The 17,748-nt window shown below is 39.1% G+C and overlaps 4 protein-coding genes across 4 annotated transcripts; 2 read left to right on the top strand and 2 right to left on the bottom strand.

Moving 5' to 3' along the window:
- Nucleotides 1-408: 408 nt before the first annotated feature.
- LOC103960898 (uncharacterized protein At3g27210) lies at nt 409-3,649 on the bottom strand. The gene is made up of 3 exons (XM_009373389.3): nt 3,104-3,649; nt 1,309-1,389; nt 409-1,104 (listed from the first exon to the last, which is right to left on the bottom strand). Exons 1-3 carry the CDS (start codon nt 3,315-3,317, stop codon nt 683-685), a joined length of 717 nt encoding a protein of 238 aa, XP_009371664.2. The 5' UTR covers nt 3,318-3,649; the 3' UTR covers nt 409-682.
- A 4,905-nt stretch (nt 3,650-8,554) lies between these two features.
- LOC103960899 (ribulose-phosphate 3-epimerase, cytoplasmic isoform) lies at nt 8,555-10,793 on the top strand. The gene is made up of 7 exons (XM_009373390.2): nt 8,555-8,837; nt 8,943-8,947; nt 9,387-9,449; nt 9,565-9,671; nt 9,799-9,896; nt 10,119-10,253; nt 10,432-10,793. The coding sequence occupies exons 1-7, from the start codon at nt 8,721-8,723 to the stop codon at nt 10,585-10,587; spliced, it is 681 nt and encodes a 226-aa protein (XP_009371665.2). The 5' UTR covers nt 8,555-8,720; the 3' UTR covers nt 10,588-10,793.
- A 2,877-nt stretch (nt 10,794-13,670) lies between these two features.
- On the top strand, nt 13,671-16,305 carry LOC125474679 (protein LYK2). Its single transcript, XM_048578649.1, has 2 exons — nt 13,671-13,861; nt 13,957-16,305. The coding sequence occupies exon 2, from the start codon at nt 13,998-14,000 to the stop codon at nt 16,071-16,073; it is 2,076 nt and encodes a 691-aa protein (XP_048434606.1). The 5' UTR covers nt 13,671-13,861; nt 13,957-13,997; the 3' UTR covers nt 16,074-16,305.
- A 616-nt stretch (nt 16,306-16,921) lies between these two features.
- On the bottom strand, nt 16,922-17,516 carry LOC103960902 (calcium-binding protein CML38). Its single transcript, XM_009373391.3, has one exon. The coding sequence runs from the start codon at nt 17,479-17,481 to the stop codon at nt 17,059-17,061; it is 423 nt and encodes a 140-aa protein (XP_009371666.2). The 5' UTR covers nt 17,482-17,516; the 3' UTR covers nt 16,922-17,058.
- Between the last annotated feature and the right edge of the window lie 232 nt (nt 17,517-17,748).

The following is a 17,748-nucleotide window of genomic DNA, read 5'->3' on the forward strand; positions in this document are numbered from 1 at the left end:
TTGGTTCGTGTAAGTTTTTCTCGTTCATCGCATCTAGAAAAGCTTTGTCTATCACATGTTCATGTAATCTTTTTCTCAATTTCCCTCACCACTTGACATCTACGAGCGAAAGGGCTTGCATGTAATGAAGTTGCTCCGTGTAAGTTTTTCTTGTTTGTTGCATCTAGAAAAATGAAATGAACCAAAACAGATACCGGAAGGCTTAACGAAACAATTCAACCTAAAATGTACTCAGTCCAGAATGAGTACTCAGTCATCTCCCTTGATTTTCAAGTAAAGCCCCAAGGCCCGAAATTAAACGTTTGGAAAAATCGTCCTTATGTACGCTTCTCTGGCTAGTTTACTACAGGAAAGTGATTTTCGAAAACCTTAATTATTTTTTTATTGTAGATAAAATTCAAAATAAAATGAACGGACAAAATAAACGTGGCTTTCTCTTTCTCTTTAATTAAATATGCAGTAACAACCTTCCTGCTAAGATTTCAGTGGTGTTGTTAAATACTCACAGCATAGGACATTTTCATCCTTACTCTTTACATGCCCTCCATCCTCAAAATTCTTAATTTCAACAGCAGCAGCAAGGATCTCTAGTACTTTACAAGATATTGAGGTTCGTAGTTTAGCAACTCGAGCGGGTTCTTAACTTCTCAAATTTACACTATTACGATTTCAGGAAAAAGTATCAAGCTTTATAACCTACAGCAATGGTAAGGCTCGTCTTCTTCTTCTGACTCGAGCTGCGGCAAGAAACTAAGCTCGGAAGGCAGCACTGCGAGGTCCTAAATGGCTTCTTCGTCTCAATCTCAGTTAGAACGTCTCCACTTATTGTCCTCTCGCTACTACACACGGAATCCGTTCCTTTGACAAACTTTGGAGGGAGCTTGACTGCAGTTGGCGGTTTTACTTCATTGTCCGCGTCTTCATCATCTTTGAAGCTCTCCTGAAAAAAAAGTTCATGTAGTTTCTTCTTCTTTTCTGTTGGTGTTGGAGTTGGACCAGGAATGGAAACAGGAATTCTGTTCTCGAAAGGAGTTTTGTCGATTAGAGAGGAACCAGCGGGTAAGTTCTGATGGACAGGAGTGTTGCCGCGAGATGGAGTAAAATCTGCACGGGAGGCCATCAAAGTCGCAAAAAGTTCAAAACGAAAGCGAACAACAATCCTGCATTTTATGTTTCTTGTGGCACAAGCAAAACCAACAATCCATTTTCTCATGAACTTTTACTTTCAGCTCATCGAAGCGAAAAAACGTAAAGAAAATCGTAATGTTGCAAGAAAAAATGGCTCGAAGCATTCGACTAAATTCTTACCCCCATTCACACTGTAAAAATCATCTTCACAATCCGAGTCCAACCACGGCCGGGTATCAAAATAGGAATCCTCTCTACTACCTGCTCAAGAACAAAGGGAACTTCAAAATTCTAGGCTGAAACAAAATTAGGGTACTGCTATAGCCATTTAATAAAAACTTCCAAATGCTTTGCCTAAAACATCCATCTGACCAACACCAGCAAACAAATAGAAAACCAAACACAAGTTAATTAGATACAACTAAGTTGGAACAGAAGCAATTAGGTACACCATGTGACGTTCACGACTTTTAGGAACAACATGAGTCGATTCAAAACCATGGATGACTCAATGAGATACGAAAGACGCAAAGTTACACCATCTCAATGCACTAGCGACGTCTAGGTATTAAACAATTCAAACTCATCACAAATATACATCATCTTCATTTCCGCATGAGTCAAATTAGAGATATGCTCCAACCAAGTAGAGTCAACTACCATCAGGGAAGTGATCCGCATACCCATTTACATCGTCGACACACCATTATTATTTACCCCCTTTAAATTAAATAAATGAAGGAAGAAACAAGGGTCGCCAATAAACATGAGCATGTAGTAAAAAGGAGAAGTGTGCGGACATTTCACCTACCACTATACCAGACGCTAGTTGGTCTCTAAACACTACACATTCCCACACACGGTCCATCCATCGCTTAGAGATTCACAAGATACTTCACGCTAAAACTGGTCCTAGTCAATAATTTCATCGATATTCATCCCTTTGAAATGAAGGGAATGCAGAGGGACCACAATCTCAATAAGTTATCTATCATTTCTTCAAAAGAGAAATTTTAAGGACCATGTCTAGACTTTTCATGGATTGTCTGCTATTCACAGTTTAATTTTAATTTTTGTGCTAACATTAAAAAAATATTATGTAAAAAACATGAGGTGACAAAGAATCCACAGAAAGTTCCACTTTTAAGAGAATCCGCTTAGCGTTTCTCTAAAAACAACCTAACCCTAGTTGTAGCAACAAACGCACACCTACTGAACGTCTCATTGGAAGACATTGACTTCTACCAATCTCTTGTGTAATCTGGGCAAACCAATGGTCCTAAAAGAAACACAAGGGCATGATCGAAAATTTTAGGCACACTTCTAGTCGAATTTGTAAAAATACGTGACGGATTAAAAAGCTCTCTCATTTATTCTGGCATCCGAATTCGTGACGGATTAAATTGTGACATTCCTCAAAAATAGAAATCTTTAAAGAAATCACATCACCAATTAAATCCACATCCACCTACAGGAATGTAAGGGCTATTGCCTTCCCTTCTTGAAAGCAATAGCATCATACTTAAAAAGGCAACTAAATAGACGGTGTCATAAACGTGAAAGCAATTTCTAACAGCTTCTACAAGTAACGAGGAGAAACCCAGATTTACACTGAATTAAACGCAAAAAAGTTAAATAAAAAGTAGTTAACCACAAAATGGATAAGCTAAAAGTAAAATGATTTTCGAATATCCTTTTTCTAGTTGCACGCATCTCTGATTATTTCTGTCATTTGATTCTCATGTATACGCAGAGACAGTGCGTGCGAAAATCACTTAGCACTCAATCCATAAACCTTTAATACATCTTAGAATCCAAAAGATCAAAAACCAAGCATAAGCACATGTTTTGATATTTTCAAAAAGTTTTACCTAAGTTAGCGTGAAAATATGAGAAATACAAACGGCACATTTGATTAGTTTGACCAGAGAAGACCAAAAAACGAAGTCTTTTTGTAAAAAGTGTGGTTTTTTACCGCAATCCCGGAAGGTGGTGGCGGTGGCGAGAGAGGGCGACCATTGAGATTTAAGAGGAAGATCGGCGATCGGACGGTCACCATTGGAAGAGAGTTTATCATCCTTGACTGGGAATGGTGGGATGACGAGCTTGTTGTCGGTTTTGGACCCGAATGAAAGTCGGAGCTTCAAGACGGAATCTGCGTCCTTATGAACCGAAACACATGAACCCATCTGCCTATATATATATGTATAAATATGTATCTCTGTTTCTATATATTTCTCTAGAAACCCAATAATTTTCTCAGTGCCACTCCCAACACCACGCTTTTTTGGAGAGAGAGTAAAGTATAAGGAGGAGGAAGAGGAATAGGAAGAGGCAGAGGAGAGAGGGCGTTTTTTGGCGTTATGCTTGGGACTACTGGGTGCCCAAATGCCTTTCTGGCGCACATAGAGATGAGAGAGAGGAAGGAATTGAAAGGTAACGCTACGAGATGGTGTTAGTTTTCTACTGTTTGTGTGGAAAAGTGGGTTTATAGGGTTTGGTTATGGTGTTAGTTTTCTACTGTTGAGCTTTTCCTCTCTTTTCTATTGGGGGAAATTTGTGGCGCCTGCTGATTCTCTAAAACTCAAAGCTGACCGGTGAGTCTCTGAACTTCTTGCTCTGGGGTTGAAAACTTTTTTAATATCGAAAAACTTACCTGTAACTGAGACGCCATTGTAGTTAACTTAAAATCCATCGCACTGTCATTTGATTAATTTACTAATATGAGAGTGCTTGGTTATGGTATGTGATAGTGCTAATTTTTCAGAAAATTGTATATACTGTGATGAAAATCGCTGTTACATCGGTTTTTTAGAAATAAAGATGAAATGTTGAAAGTGATTAAATTATTTTTTATTTAAAATCCTGAACAGAAATTTGAGGGCATAAAATCACTATTAAGTCCTTGAATCGTGCTTTAATTTTTCTTACCTTGTGTCACTCTTCTTTCTTTTTATTACAAAGTCAATGTTCTTATAAAATTGTTGATTGAAAAAGGACTTTAATTTGCCATGCTAAAAATGAAGCTTAATAAGGCAGGCCACCGGTCAAAACCTGACTTCAACTACGAGCATGAAAATGCACAATTAAATGTGATTACTACAATAATCACGTTCAAATTAATTATTGTATGTGCAAATACAAATAAATATACATGCATACCAAACTCATCTCAAGGCCAGGATAGTAAAAACACTGTCAATCGAATTCACATTACTTGTACACATTTTTCTTAATTTTCAATCTGTAACATCCCACATCGTCCAGGGGAGTGATCCTTATATGTATATTTTCATCCCTACCTAGCACGAGGCCTTTTGGGAGTTCACTGGCTTCGGGTTCCGTAGGAACTCCGAAGTTAAGCGAGAAGGAGGCTAGAGCAATCCCATGATGGGTGACCCACTGGGAAGTTGCTCGTGAGTTCCCAAAAACAAAACCGTGAGGGAATGGTAAGCCCAAAGCAGACAATATCGTGCTACGGTGGTGGAACGGGTCCGGGAAGTGGTCCCCCTCGGGTCGGGATGTGACAATTTGGTATCAGAGCCTAACCCTGGTCGCGTGTGTGCCGACGAGGACGTCGGACCCCTAAGGGGGGTGGATTGTAACATCTCACATCGCCCAGGGGAGTGATCCTTATATGTATATTCTCATCCCTACCTAGCACGAGGCCTTTTGGGAGCTCACTGGCTTCGGGTTCCGTAGGAACTCCGAAGTTAAGCGAGAAGGGGGCTAGAGCAATCCCATGATGGGTGACCCACTGGGAAGTTGCTCGTGAGTTCCCAAAAATAAAACTGTGAGGAAACGGTAAGCCCAAAGCGGACAATATCGTGCTACGGTGGTGGAGCGGACCCGGGAAGTGATCCCCCTCGGGTCGGAATGTGTCACAATCGATAAATTATTAAATTAAAAAATTAAAAAACAAAAATTAACAGGGTATATAAAAAGTTAAAAAAAAACAAGCGTAAATAGCATCACGTAATAAAAAATTAAAATCGTGCTGATTGTAGAGAGTGCCGTGCTTTTGACAAGACGGAACGTAGCCACTAAACCCTAGTTTGAAACTAGTAGTTTAGGGAACTGGATCCTCTCCGGATTGAAAAGAATTGAGCCAAGGATCAAATAATCTGAACTATTGAAATATGATCCAACGATTACAATTATTATAATTTTTAGAAGAATCCTCTTTTTGTAATCATTAGATCAAATTTTAATAATCCGAATTATTTGATCATTAAACTCAGTTCCTTTAAATCCGAAGAAGATCCGGTTTGTAGTTTAGTAAGATCAGCAGGACACCTCTCCTCTCTGTGTTTCGTTTGAGTTTGATTGACAGCAGACAAGAAAATTACTATAATTTGCTTTATTAATGAATTCACTTGATATTCTTTTTAGCCGACGTCTTGCCCTTTCAATTTTGTATTATCTCACCACTAATCTAATAAATCTAATATAATCTAATATTGCATGATGAGATTACAAAAGACAAATTGAAAGAGGTGTGTGGCTAAGAACATCAGTTGGGTAAAGTTTGAAAACGATAAAATTCAATTCACCCAACGCCAAGGGCCAAGGCTGCTACAAAATTGACCATAACCTAATTAACTTCTAAGAGTGACCCACCACTAATAGCACAATATTGTCACACACTTGTATGTACCACATACTAGTATTACTAGTATTGTATGTGTGAGACTTTATCATACAAGGTTTCTATACGATATATATTAGTTGTGAAACTATTATGTGTCATGTTATTGTTTTCGATGTTAAATATTTTACATATTTATAACAATGTTTCAAAACTCACGTTCAAAATCTGCTGTTAGTGTGAAAGCCAAACTTGTAGTCAGAAGGAGCCTCCACCTATATACTAGATTTTTGTTAACCTAAGCTCAAATGAAGATAAGGATCTAGGGTCCTACACCTAAGAAAAGTATAGAAACGTGGGTGTAACTTCTGCCACAAATCACCAACAAGTCTTTCGTCTTGTAACAGAAACAAAGTTCATTTGCTTTTCCTTTTAATGCGACAAGTTCCTTTCAGTTTGCCCTGCGTAGAAGTTTAGTACTGTTTCCGTTTCGATTGTTCTCCTTCTTTTGTGTTTATTTACCATTTTTTGTCTTTTTTTTTTTTTTCTTTTTTAACACATTGACGACGTCTCTTATTTTTCCAGTATGTCAAGAACTTGATCCGATACATAAAATTTAATATTACAATTGGTTGAAATTTTGAAAATTTTTTTTTAACCAATTGAATAATGACATTTAGTGTATTAGGCCGTGTTCCTTGACACTGAAAATTTCTCTTCATGCACGAGAGGCAATAGTTGGTAAATTGTAGCAGGCATGCAACACTGAACCTCAAGTTTCATCTGCTTGATTCCGGATGGGAATGTGTAGTACAAGTCCAGCAAGATCAATCGCACCTCATCACTCAAACAAAAGAAAAATGCTTAGATTCTAAGTTATACATGTGTGCACGTAAAAGCACAACACACTCATGCACGAATAAAAAAATCATGCAAAATGGTAGTAGTTGTGTTCCAAGAATCCTTTGCACGGGTATTAGGTAGGGTTAGGTTTCCATAATATTAGAGGGAAGATGCGTGAAAAATGCAGGCTACGTATTCTGGAGAAAGTTTATAAAATTGACAACTGCACCACGTGTTTGCTCGACAAAATGCAGTGGAGTTAGACTGCAAGGGGCAGGTCTGAGTGAAAACGCTTTAACATGAGTTAAAACACTTTTGTTTAAAAGTGTTTGAATTTTAAAAGTATTTGAAGTGATTTTTAGAAGAAATATCAATTATGTGCTTCTTGCAGAAAATACTTTAAATATTTTTTTCGAAATTCACTTGTATTTTAGCTAAGAATTGGCTTTAAAAACACTTTCATCAAAAACAGTTTCAATTATTTTAAAAATACTTTCAAACGAGTTTCAAAATTCACTTGAATTTTTTATTAAGATTGGTTTAAAAACATTTTCAATCATTTTAAAAACACTTTCAAACTAGTTTCAAAATCACTTACATTTTACTAAAATTAATTTTAAAAACTTTTTGAACAAAAAAAAATACTTCCAAACTACACATAAGTAGAGCCGCGCTGAATGTTATAGCACTTCTAGTGTAGGAAGGCCTCCCACCCTCAATGGCAATTGGCAATTGAATCCCCTCCACTGAATAGTAACTGCCTTTAATGAACAGTAATTACATTTTACATCTCCACTGTGACATTCCACATCGCCCAGGGGAGTGATCCTTATATGTATATTCCCATCCCTACCTAGCACGAGGCCTTTTGGGAACTCACTGGCTTCGGGTTCCATGGGAACTCCGAAGTTAAGCGAGTAGCGTGCGAGAGCACTCCCAGGATGGGTGACCCATCGGGAAGTTCTCGTGTGAGTTCCCAGAAACAAAACCGTGAGGGCGTGGTCCCATGATGGGTGACCCACTGGGAAGTTCTCGTGTGAGTTCCCAGAAACAAAACCGTGAGGGTGTAGTCAGGGCCCAAAGCGGACAATATCTCGTGTGAGTTCTCAGAAACAAAACCGTGAGGGCGTGGTCCCATGATGGGTGACCCACTGGGAAGTTCTCGTGTGAGTTCCTAGAAACAAAACCGTGAGGGCGTAGTCGGGGCCCAAAGCGGACAATATCGTGCTACGGTGGTAGAGCGGGCCCGGGATGTGGTGGACCCCCGGCGGGGATGTGACATCTACCTCTAAACTGAATAGCTATGACAATAGGCAATAAAATATTAGTATTTTTTATGTTCTAAAATAATAAAAAATATTTTTTTTAAATTTCGGATAAGATTTTTAACCTATCTCTTCACGTCCATGTGTCATTATCCGAAAGTACAATTTTTGTGGATAAATTTTCATAAGATTTTTAACCAATTCTGTCGCGCGACATGTCCTTCCATGTTTAGAATTGTTGAAAATATTGAAATGTGGTGTAGGTGGGAGAAAATTGTAAGGTATTTATCGAACAAAAATTATAATTTTTTAAAATTTGTTTGAAATTTTTTCGGATTTTTAATTTTTTTTATTAACTTAATTAAGCTAAACTGTCGGATTACAAAAAAAATTGAAATCCAATAGTCCAGATTGTGATACGTGTCCCCCCGGAAACATTTCTGTTTTTTTTTTTTTAATGTTTAAAATTGGAAAATTTTGGACCGTTGATCTGGAAATCAAACGGTCCAGATTCGACTGTTACTTAAAGGGCTGCAACACGGGTCCCACCGCTTGAAATCTTATCAATAACGCGAGTCTGACGTAAATTTTTTTATAACGAAGCTGACGTCAACCTTGCATCACTCCCCCTCAAACACTCAAGCTTTGGACTCTCGCCTGCCCTGTCCCACGGGCTTCCCTTAAGCCCAATTACCCGAATGGACTAAAGCTAATTTGGAAGGGGATTGGATTGCAAATGGGGGCCGTCCACAGGTCAAGAGCATGGTGGAAGTGCTCTTAACGACTGGTCGCGCTCCCACCAACCCCAGCAGCTATTTTTCTTTACGGATTTGTGGTGTCTTCTCTCCCACCAAAAACTGAAAAGTAAGTTTAGTAGACCGTCGGCTTCTGAAAAAATGGGTGTGGCGGCGAAAATAGCACCGTCGATGCTGTCGTCGGACTTCGCTAATTTGGCATCAGAGGCCGAGCGCATGCTCAAATATGGCGCCGATTGGCTCCACATGGACATCATGGTACGCCCTCAGCCCATCTGTTCTATTGTCTTTGTCCGATGATTTTCAATGTTTTGTCACTAATACCATGTCTAATGTTTGACAAAATTCTCGTACTTTTTGCAGGATGGGTAGGTTTGATTCTTTTTTGTTGCCCTTTTAGTAATTCCCATGAATCTCAAGTGGCTGCAAACGAATTAGGTTTGCTAATTCCTTTTTTGTTTAGCTAGTTTATTTACTTGGTTGAATTTTGATACAACGAAGTAGCTAATAGTTACTAAAGGAAGATTTGGCGCAAAATCAATCACAATGGCGTTCTAGTTGCGCTCTAAGATTCATACAGCCGCCCCACTTAGAGATAAGATTTTGTTGTTGTTGTTGTTCAAGTTCGACATCTTTGCATAATATATCCATGAAGTTGCTTTCTTTTTCTGTTGTTATTATGAAAAATTTCTTATGTGCTTACTGAAGACATTGTAATTAACTTGTGTTCTATGTTAATCGCAACGTTTGCTTCTCACAAATTTAAAAAGTGGCGGTCTTGAATTCATTTATGTTTCTTACCAACAGGCACTTTGTCCCGAATTTAACACTCGGTGCTCCGGTCGTTCAGAGTTTGAGAAAGCACACAAAGTAACTACCTTGACATTGTTTTATTTTCATTTTTATTGAGCGTAAATGGATGTTGGTGGTATCATTCGTTTTTTTTTTTTTTTTTTTTTTTTTTTTTTTTTTTTTCCGCCTACAGGGCGTATCTTGATTGTCACCTAATGGTCACAAATCCTCTTGATTATGTTGAACCTATGGGAAAAGCCGGTGCTTCAGGTTTTACATTTCATGTTGAAGTATCTAAAGGTTGGTTGTAGTCGGGAATTGAGATGTTCCTATTTTACTTCCATTCCCTGTTCGTTTGGTATTCTCTTGGTACAGGAGGGACTCGCTATTTTTCCTTCATTCACTTTCGTCGTCCTTCTTTTTGCAGACAATTGGCAAGAACTTGTTAAAAGAGTTAAGTCCAAGGGCATGACGCCAGGTGTGGCATTAAAGCCAGGAACGCCAATTGAAGAAGTCTATCCTCTGGTCTTACTTCTTTCTTTCTTTCAATCTAACTGGTTCTTCTTCCTTTTTTCTTCAAATATTTTGTTCTGTTTAGTTGTGTATGTATTGATTGGCCAGGCTTACTTGCATGACATTCAGTGACATAAGAAAGAAAATCTCATCTTTTGTCATCGTGCACATTGCTTAGCTTTCAGTAGCTGTCTACTCCAGAAAGATTTTCAAATGATGTTGTGTTATCCACAGATTGAAGGTGAAAATCATGTGGAAATGGTCCTTGTTATGACCGTAGAACCTGGGTTTGGTGGACAAAAGTTCATGCCGGAAATGATGGAGAAGGTGCGCACACTGAGACAAAGGTACCCTTCGCTAGATATAGAGGTAAGTTAATTATCCGTTATGTTTCTTCTGAACTTTTCTATATAGAAGTTCTGTTCTGTTTTTTGTCTATTGCTGTATATTAGTTTGCCCTCTGTAAGTTGCATCTCTTGACAGACATTTTTTAAGGGTTGGGTTTCCAGGGACAGGTACTAAAGTTACTTTCAATCTCATGTCACAGGTAGATGGTGGCTTAGGGCCTTCAACGATTGATGTGGCAGCTTCAGCCGGAGCCAACTGCATAGTTGCAGGAAGTTCTGTGTTCGGAGCCCCTGAACCTGCTACAGTAATATCCCTTTTGAGAAGTAGCATTGAGGGAGTTCAACAAAAAAGTTGATACTGGTATGGGAAACACATCACAATTTGTTTTTTCTTATCAACATATATTTACAGTGCAGTGCACCTCTATGATCGAATTGTAGTTATCTGCGCTATAAATAATAAAATTTGTACGTGTTATCTGCACATTCACTCCATGTATGTTACTTTCTCGAGTGTAATCAGGCTTATGGAATAAAATTACTTGAGCGATGAATTGACACATACAACTGCTTTAACATGACAAGTAACTGCGAGTCTGCGATCCTTATTTACAACTTTCATTTCATACTTGAATATCATGACATCCTGCAGCTGGCAATCCCTTGATACGTTGCATACATTTCTGTCGATCTTTTTTATTTGTTATCGGGTTGCTTGAGGCTGTGATGACATGCTCATTACCTTTAGGGATTCCCCGTTTTCTGCGTAAATATGAATGCTGATTTTGGTGTTGCAAATCGTCATGGTTTTATCTTTTGAGATCAGCTGTGGGGGGTGAGAACAGAATCCCACGTACTCAGAAATTATTTGTCTTAGTAGTCAGTTATCGAATGGGTATAAGGTGAATTTGGCCTTACTATGGCCGCCCTGTAAATAGACGTACAGGAGACCAGGGTGTCACTGAGGTGGTATCTCACTCACTGTCATCTGTTTTGACTTTTTTACATGGCGATATGTAATTGATTTGGGATACTAAGTCCTAGTTTGGTACTAAGGTGATTTTGAAAAAAATGGCTATCAAAAAAAGTTGTGAGTTTTTTAATGTTTGGTAAACATTCAGCTTTAGCTTTTTTTCACAGTTTCGGGTGAAAAAAAGCCAAAAACACAAAGCTGCAAAACCTAGCTTTGCAAAATCAGTTTTTTTTCACATCTGTATTACATAAAATTTTATCAAACATTATAATACTGCTTTTTTTTTTTCAAAAGCACTTTTACAAAAAAAGTTTACCAAACACTCTGCTGTTTTATTTCACAGCTGCTTATTTTCACAGCACATCAAAAACAGTTTTTTTTCAAAAGCACAGCAATACCAAACCAACCCTAACTCGGTAGCATTTCCGTGCATGAAAGCTCTCTTTATGAGGGAAAATCTTTATCTGCCTACATTTGGTATGAATATGGTCTTGTTTGGCTAAAATTGTTTTCTCAGAAAACTTTCTCCAGAAAATCCCGTATTCCACGTCAGCGCATGTTTATTTGATATCAAGATTATGTTGTTCTCCTGATCTGTGAATTACAGAGCACGTGCAGCAGGCATCATATGCGATCTGAACACAATGTTTGCATTTGGCATCCACTATTGACTTGTTGCATGAAACTATTTATTTTTTATTCGAGGAAGGCGTAAATGTGCGAGAGAAGAAATTACATTCGGAAGACCTATAAAAACACATAAACTAGAATATAATTAAACGCTTAATTACATAATTAATGAAACAGAAAAATGCGAGATCGGATCGATGCGTATGAGAAATGGGCAAATCTAGTTCTTAATTTTTATTAATAAGTTTAATCTCACTTGAGCATGGCAAACGGGTTGCGTTTGTTGTGTTTGTATTGTTTTTGTGTCATACATGTTATTTTAGCGGACTACTTCGTGTCAAACATTTTATTTTAACAAGTTCTTAACAGATGACCCGATAACGATCCAACTCGTTAAAAGGTCGTGTTGTTTCATGTTGCCTTAATGGGTTATGCAAGTAATTTCCATGTCGTGTCTTTTACATTTCATAACGGATTCTTAACAAATAATTCGATAACCACCTGATTCGTTAACGTGTTCTTAATAGGTGATCCGAGTTAACTTAGACTCGGATAGAAACTTAGAACTTGGGCATGCTCCAAAGTCCTACATTGGTACTTTGGTAAATCTTTCATTGTTGACCAAGGGAAGTGGTCAGCATGTGTTATCACGTGCCCTTCACTGTTGGGACTCTTTAGTTCATCCATTGCTACTTGTATTTCTTAATCTTGTTTTGAACGAAAAGTGCCTTCCATCTTTATTCGACTTTGGCCCTCTTGGGATGTGCTCGAACTTTTTTGTGAAATATGGGCATTGCTACTCATACATAGTTGGATTTTCCAAACAAATTAACTGAACTAACTCTTGGTTGGACTTGACAGACCAAAATTTTGAAAAATTCTTGTGTTCGAAAGTCGGATCAGGTAAATTGTTTGATTTCCTCACAATGGAGTGATCCCTTACATTGGATTTGTAACTACATGAGATAAAGTGGTACCTAAATGCAAAAAGGCAGACTACATTGTGAGTGGGTTGGACTTTTTATCTTAGTCTTATTGTCACCCATAAGAATTTCTTCAGAGAGGCTACAATAACAATAATAAAGCTTTATCCCACTAAGTGAGGTCGGTTGTATGAATCCTAGAACGCCACTGAACTCGGTTTTGTGTCAAGTCGTTCGTTAGCTCAAAATACTCCATGTTTTTTCTTAGAGGCTCTTTCCCATATTCCTAAATCTTCTTTTACCCCTTTTGCCTGAACCTAATTTCTTCAAAAGAGTCTAATTGAGAGAATTCACAACATCAGTGTGTTCCAATGTTCCACTACCTCATTGTGTACACGCTTATTGTTTTCATCTCTGAGCTATGACTGAAAACGAATATTTGATCTATTGGTGAAGGGTGGGGATTGTCAACCTAGGTTGTTCATAACCAACTTGACCTATCAATAACACGTAGGCCTTTATTTCATGCCTCACTTTTGACCTGCATCAGTCTCTTCCATTGTATTTCAGTTCATTTTCATCCTCAAATTTCTCCAAATCTTGCATCATTTTTATCCCTACTGATGTTGCCTGCCTGCCAATTTAGCTTCTTCCATCTTTTCATTCCAAATGATTCACGCTTGTTCTTTCGTTTGTATCGAAAATGTCAATATTTGTATCAATTATGTGGATAATATTTGAATTGCACACGATTGCTATTGACATGCTACCGGTCTATGTTATCTATAGCTTATCAACACTATATCAAATATTTCGTCGTTTTAAGTGACTAATGAACTCTTGTCTAGAGAATAACTGCTTGTCATCAGTGTTAATTGCTAACTGACGGATAATGTATCGATAACAAGTCTTATCCAGAGAAAAGTGTAACTGATAAGTGGCATTTGGAACTTGGGGATAAGTAGCTGCCCATTAGCTAGCATTTGGTAATGTAGGATGGATGGATTAGCCCAAGGTAAGGACTAATTAAACAGCTGGAATCAGAGAGATTAATATATGCAAATTCCTTGCCATCCCCAAGAATCTTGTTCATGAACAACTTTGGTAAAATTCTCCAGTTCAATTGTCTAAATTATATTTGTATAGATCCAAAATATTCACTCCCTCAAAGTGTTTTAAACTGTATTTATTTTTTATAGGCTCATGTGGAACTGAGTGGTCAGCCTAGTGGTTCATCGGCATGGCTGCAGCAGCTGCTTCTTCTGCTTCTTCCTTCCTATTTTTCTTCTCACTTCTAACTGTGTCTGCATTTGAACAAAAATCTCACAACATTTTGAGCTGCGAGTCCACGTCTCCTGACGCTTCCGGCTACTACTGCAACGCTACAAATGCATCATCTGTGGAGAACAAGTGTGCAACTTTCGCGATTCTTCGCACCAACGCGTACTACTCCTCTCTCTCCAATCTGAGCTCTTACTTGGGCATCAGTCCGTTTGTGATAGCAGATGCGAACGGATTTTCAGCTGACACGGAGTTTCTTCCTAAAGATGAGCTTTTGTTGATACCAATTGATTGTGGGTGCGGCAATGGTGGTGTTTTTTGTGCCGAGTTGACAAAGACTAGTGTGAAAGGTGAGAGCTTTTATGGCATTGCTCAGTCATTAGAGGGCTTGACAACCTGCAGTGCTATTCGAGAGAAGAATCCAGGCGTTTCGCCGTGGGGGCTTGCTGATAAGCTTCAGTTGGTGATCCCCTTGAGATGTGCTTGTCCTTCTTCATCATCTCGACTTGTGACACAATCAAGACTCTTGATTACATATCCTGTGAGTGAAGGCGACACGATTCCTGATTTGGCTGTTAAATTCAATACAACACAAGAAGCTATCATATCTGCAAATAACAGATCATTCAAAAGCTTTAGACCCAAAAGGTTGACACCTCTCACATCTCTTTTGATTCCGCTTGAAGGAAAACCTATACTCGGTCCTCTAGCAAAGCCCCGGGAACCCAATTTGCGCTTTCCAGCAACTAGCATCCCGGCAATTAGTCCACACAAGAAGAAGGCAAAAATGAACATCGGATTGTATGTCACGCTTAGCGGAGTCATTGTTGGAGCCAGCATTGCGGTCGCGGCAGCATTCTTGCTATTTCAGATGAAGAAAAAGAAAAAGACTTCACCAAAAGGACGTGATGTGGAGCTGCAACAGCTCAGCCTAAGTGTGAGGACAACAAGTGACAAGAAAGTCTCGTTTGAGGGATCACAAGATACTTTTGACGGTCAGATCATCGATACAACCACGCCGCGAAAGGTGCTGGTGGAGATGTATACAATTGAGGAGCTGAGCAGAGCAACCGAGGACTTCAGTTCCGGCAACCACATTGAAGGATCTGTGTACCATGGCCGCCTAAGCGGGAAGAATTTGGCAGTAAAGCGCATACAGCCAGATACAATTTCGAAGATTGAGTTTGGTCTTTTTCACGATGCCATTCACCATCACCCCAACATAATGAGGCTGTTGGGAACTTGCTTAAGGCCAGAGGGGCAAGAATCGTTTCTGGTTTTCGAGTACGCGAACAATGGATCTTTGAAGGACTGGCTCCATGGCGGATTGGCAATCAAAAACCAGTTCATTGCGTCGTGCTATTGTTTCTTGACGTGGAGCCAAAGGCTGAGGATATGTCTTGATGTAGCCATGGGTTTGCAGTACATGCACCACATTATGAAACCCCCTTATGTCCATCGTAATGTAAAGAGCCGAAACATTTTCCTAGACGAAGAATTCAACGCGAAGATTGGGAATTTCGGCATGGCAAAGTGTGCTGAAAATGACTCGGACGATCAACATTGTAGTCCAACCAGCCCTGCCGCGTCTTGGAGCCTGGGTTACATGGCACCCGAATATGTTCACCAGGGTGTGATTTCTCCAAGCATTGATATTTTCGCATATGGCGTCGTGTTGCTAGAGGTCTTGTGTGGACAAACGCCAATAAGCAGGCCGGGCGCTGAGGGAGAAGAAAACTTTTACCTCTCAGAGAAGATCAAATCCGTGTTGCATTCGGACAATGCAGAGGAGTTAAGAGAGTGGATGGACAGCGCGTTGGGGGATAACTATTCGTTCGACGCAGCTGTCACACTGGCAAATCTAGCAAGGGCCTGCGTCCACGAAGACCCTAGTTTGAGGCCTAGTGCAGGGGAAGTTGTCCACAAGTTGTCGCGATTGGTGGAGGAGTCGAAAAGCGTGGAGGGGGAGAATATTTTGATCAGTGAGAGCTCTTGTAAGCCGCTGGTGAAAGCGGCGGCGGCAAACAATGTGTGAACAAAGCATTGGGAGGATGCATTGCAAACAGAAGAAATGTTTATGGGTGCATATCAGAGGGTTCTTCTGCTTGTATATATATGTAACATCTTTGTTTCCTCAAATAATAGAAGGCATTGGTACTACTAGGCACTAGCTACTTAGTTTATAGGTGCAGAGCTTCAATGGTGGTTGGTTCTATATTTACATGATTTCTTATTGCCTTGTTGTATAGGAGCATGTGCTGCATTTACTATCTCATTCAAACATCAGTCAATTGAAATTCAAACCCGAGCTAACAAGGTCGTTCGTTTGTTTTGTGAGAATCGGAGAGGGAACGTCTATAGTATATGTAACCTTATTTTTACTTTGTTAAAAAACTGTTTTCATAATTTGAACCCATGACATTTCGATCACAAAGTAACAACTTTTCCCTTTCATATTTCAAAATGTTGAACAAGAGAAGGCCCTCTTGCACATGGGATGCATGTCGTGGTCATTGTATCCCAGACCAACGACAAAACGTAAGATAAGTAAGATAAAAATACATAACAATGCATGATTGACTTAAAATACCGTAACTAATTCAAAATTTCCGATTAGTTAAGCATTAGGTAGACAGTTGAAAATTTCCGATTAGTTAAGCATTAGGTAGACAATTGAAACTGCATGAACAAGGAGTAACACCAACCCTTGTAAAGAGAGAAAAGGTAGACGACTTAGAAGAAAATCAATTTTTCAACACAAAAATGCAATATTCTAAACTAATTTGTATATATAAATAGGCGATTCGAATTCAGGAACAAAGAGTAGAAACAATGTTCTGATGAACCAGCCTAATCCAAATACGCAGTATAGAAGAAAATGAATGAATGTAATAATCTCTGTCTCATGTTAGATTTGCCGAAAATCAGCACTGGAGTCGTAAAATCAAGCAACATCGAATGAACAGACTACAAAAGTAGCAAAAACAAACAAAAATCACACTTCATATATACACCATCCATCAAAACATCATGACCTTAAACTCATCAAAATTGAGCACCCCATCGCCGTTGAGATCAAATCTCGCAATCATGTTCTTGCACTCGTCGACGCTCTTGGACTCGCCGAGCCGACTCAGCATCCTCTTGAGACTCTTGGGCGTAATGCACCCACTCCCGTCCGTCACGTACATATTAAAAGCCTCCCTCAAGACATTAACCTTCTCTTCGTCGCATCCTCCGTCGACGAACTTGACAAAGTCATCCAACCCCAGCAGCCCGTCGCCGTCCGAGTCTAGGTACTCCACCGCCACCTCCGCCTCCGTCAGCGAGAGCTCGCCGCCTATCGCCCCGACGCACTGTTGCAGCTCCATAGGTGATATCTTTCCGTCTCCGTTGGCATCAAACTGCTTGAAAACGCGCTCGTATTGTGCTACTTTATCCATTAGCTCGAAACCGTTTTTCTTTCTGGAAGTTTGTGCTCTTGGTTCTGGGTTAAATACATAAGACAATGCGCGTGTCGTGGTTGACCAACCGACCTGATGGTACTTCCGTGCGCACGTAGTACTTTCGTGAATAATGACTTTAATATTTAAATATCAAATTCAATATATTTGTTAGTTGAATTTAATATTTTCAGTTTATAAATAAAAAAAATATTACTTGATAATAATGCTCAGTCTCAATAATATCACTCATTTATAAATAATTTT

The sequence above is a fragment of a genome, unplaced genomic scaffold (assembly GCF_019419815.1).
Source record: "Pyrus x bretschneideri cultivar Hongxiangsu unplaced genomic scaffold, Pyrus_bretschneideri_v1 Contig13, whole genome shotgun sequence".
In the NCBI taxonomy this organism is placed as follows: Eukaryota; Viridiplantae; Streptophyta; class Magnoliopsida; order Rosales; family Rosaceae; genus Pyrus; species Pyrus x bretschneideri.

Bases quoted from the DNA above. Each gene is read 5' to 3' on its own strand.
- LOC103960902 (XM_009373391.3), bottom strand. From the start codon at position 17,481: ATGGATAAAGTAGCACAATACGAGCGCGTTTTCAAGCAGTTTGATGCC.
- LOC103960898 (XM_009373389.3), bottom strand. From the start codon at position 3,317: ATGGGTTCATGTGTTTCGGTTCATAAGGACGCAGATTCCGTCTTGAAG. The intron at 1,390-3,103 runs GTAAAAAACCAC...GTTCTTGAGCAG, and splicing joins CACCACCTTCCGGGATTGCG to GTAGTAGAGAGGATTCCTAT. The intron at 1,105-1,308 runs GTAAGAATTTAG...CCTCCCGTGCAG, and splicing joins TTTTTACAGTGTGAATGGGG to ATTTTACTCCATCTCGCGGC.
- LOC125474679 (XM_048578649.1), top strand. From the start codon at position 13,998: ATGGCTGCAGCAGCTGCTTCTTCTGCTTCTTCCTTCCTATTTTTCTTC.
- LOC103960899 (XM_009373390.2), top strand. From the start codon at position 8,721: ATGGGTGTGGCGGCGAAAATAGCACCGTCGATGCTGTCGTCGGACTTC. The intron at 9,450-9,564 runs GTAACTACCTTG...TTCCGCCTACAG, and splicing joins AGTTTGAGAAAGCACACAAA to GGCGTATCTTGATTGTCACC. The intron at 9,672-9,798 runs GTTGGTTGTAGT...TTCTTTTTGCAG, and splicing joins TCATGTTGAAGTATCTAAAG to ACAATTGGCAAGAACTTGTT.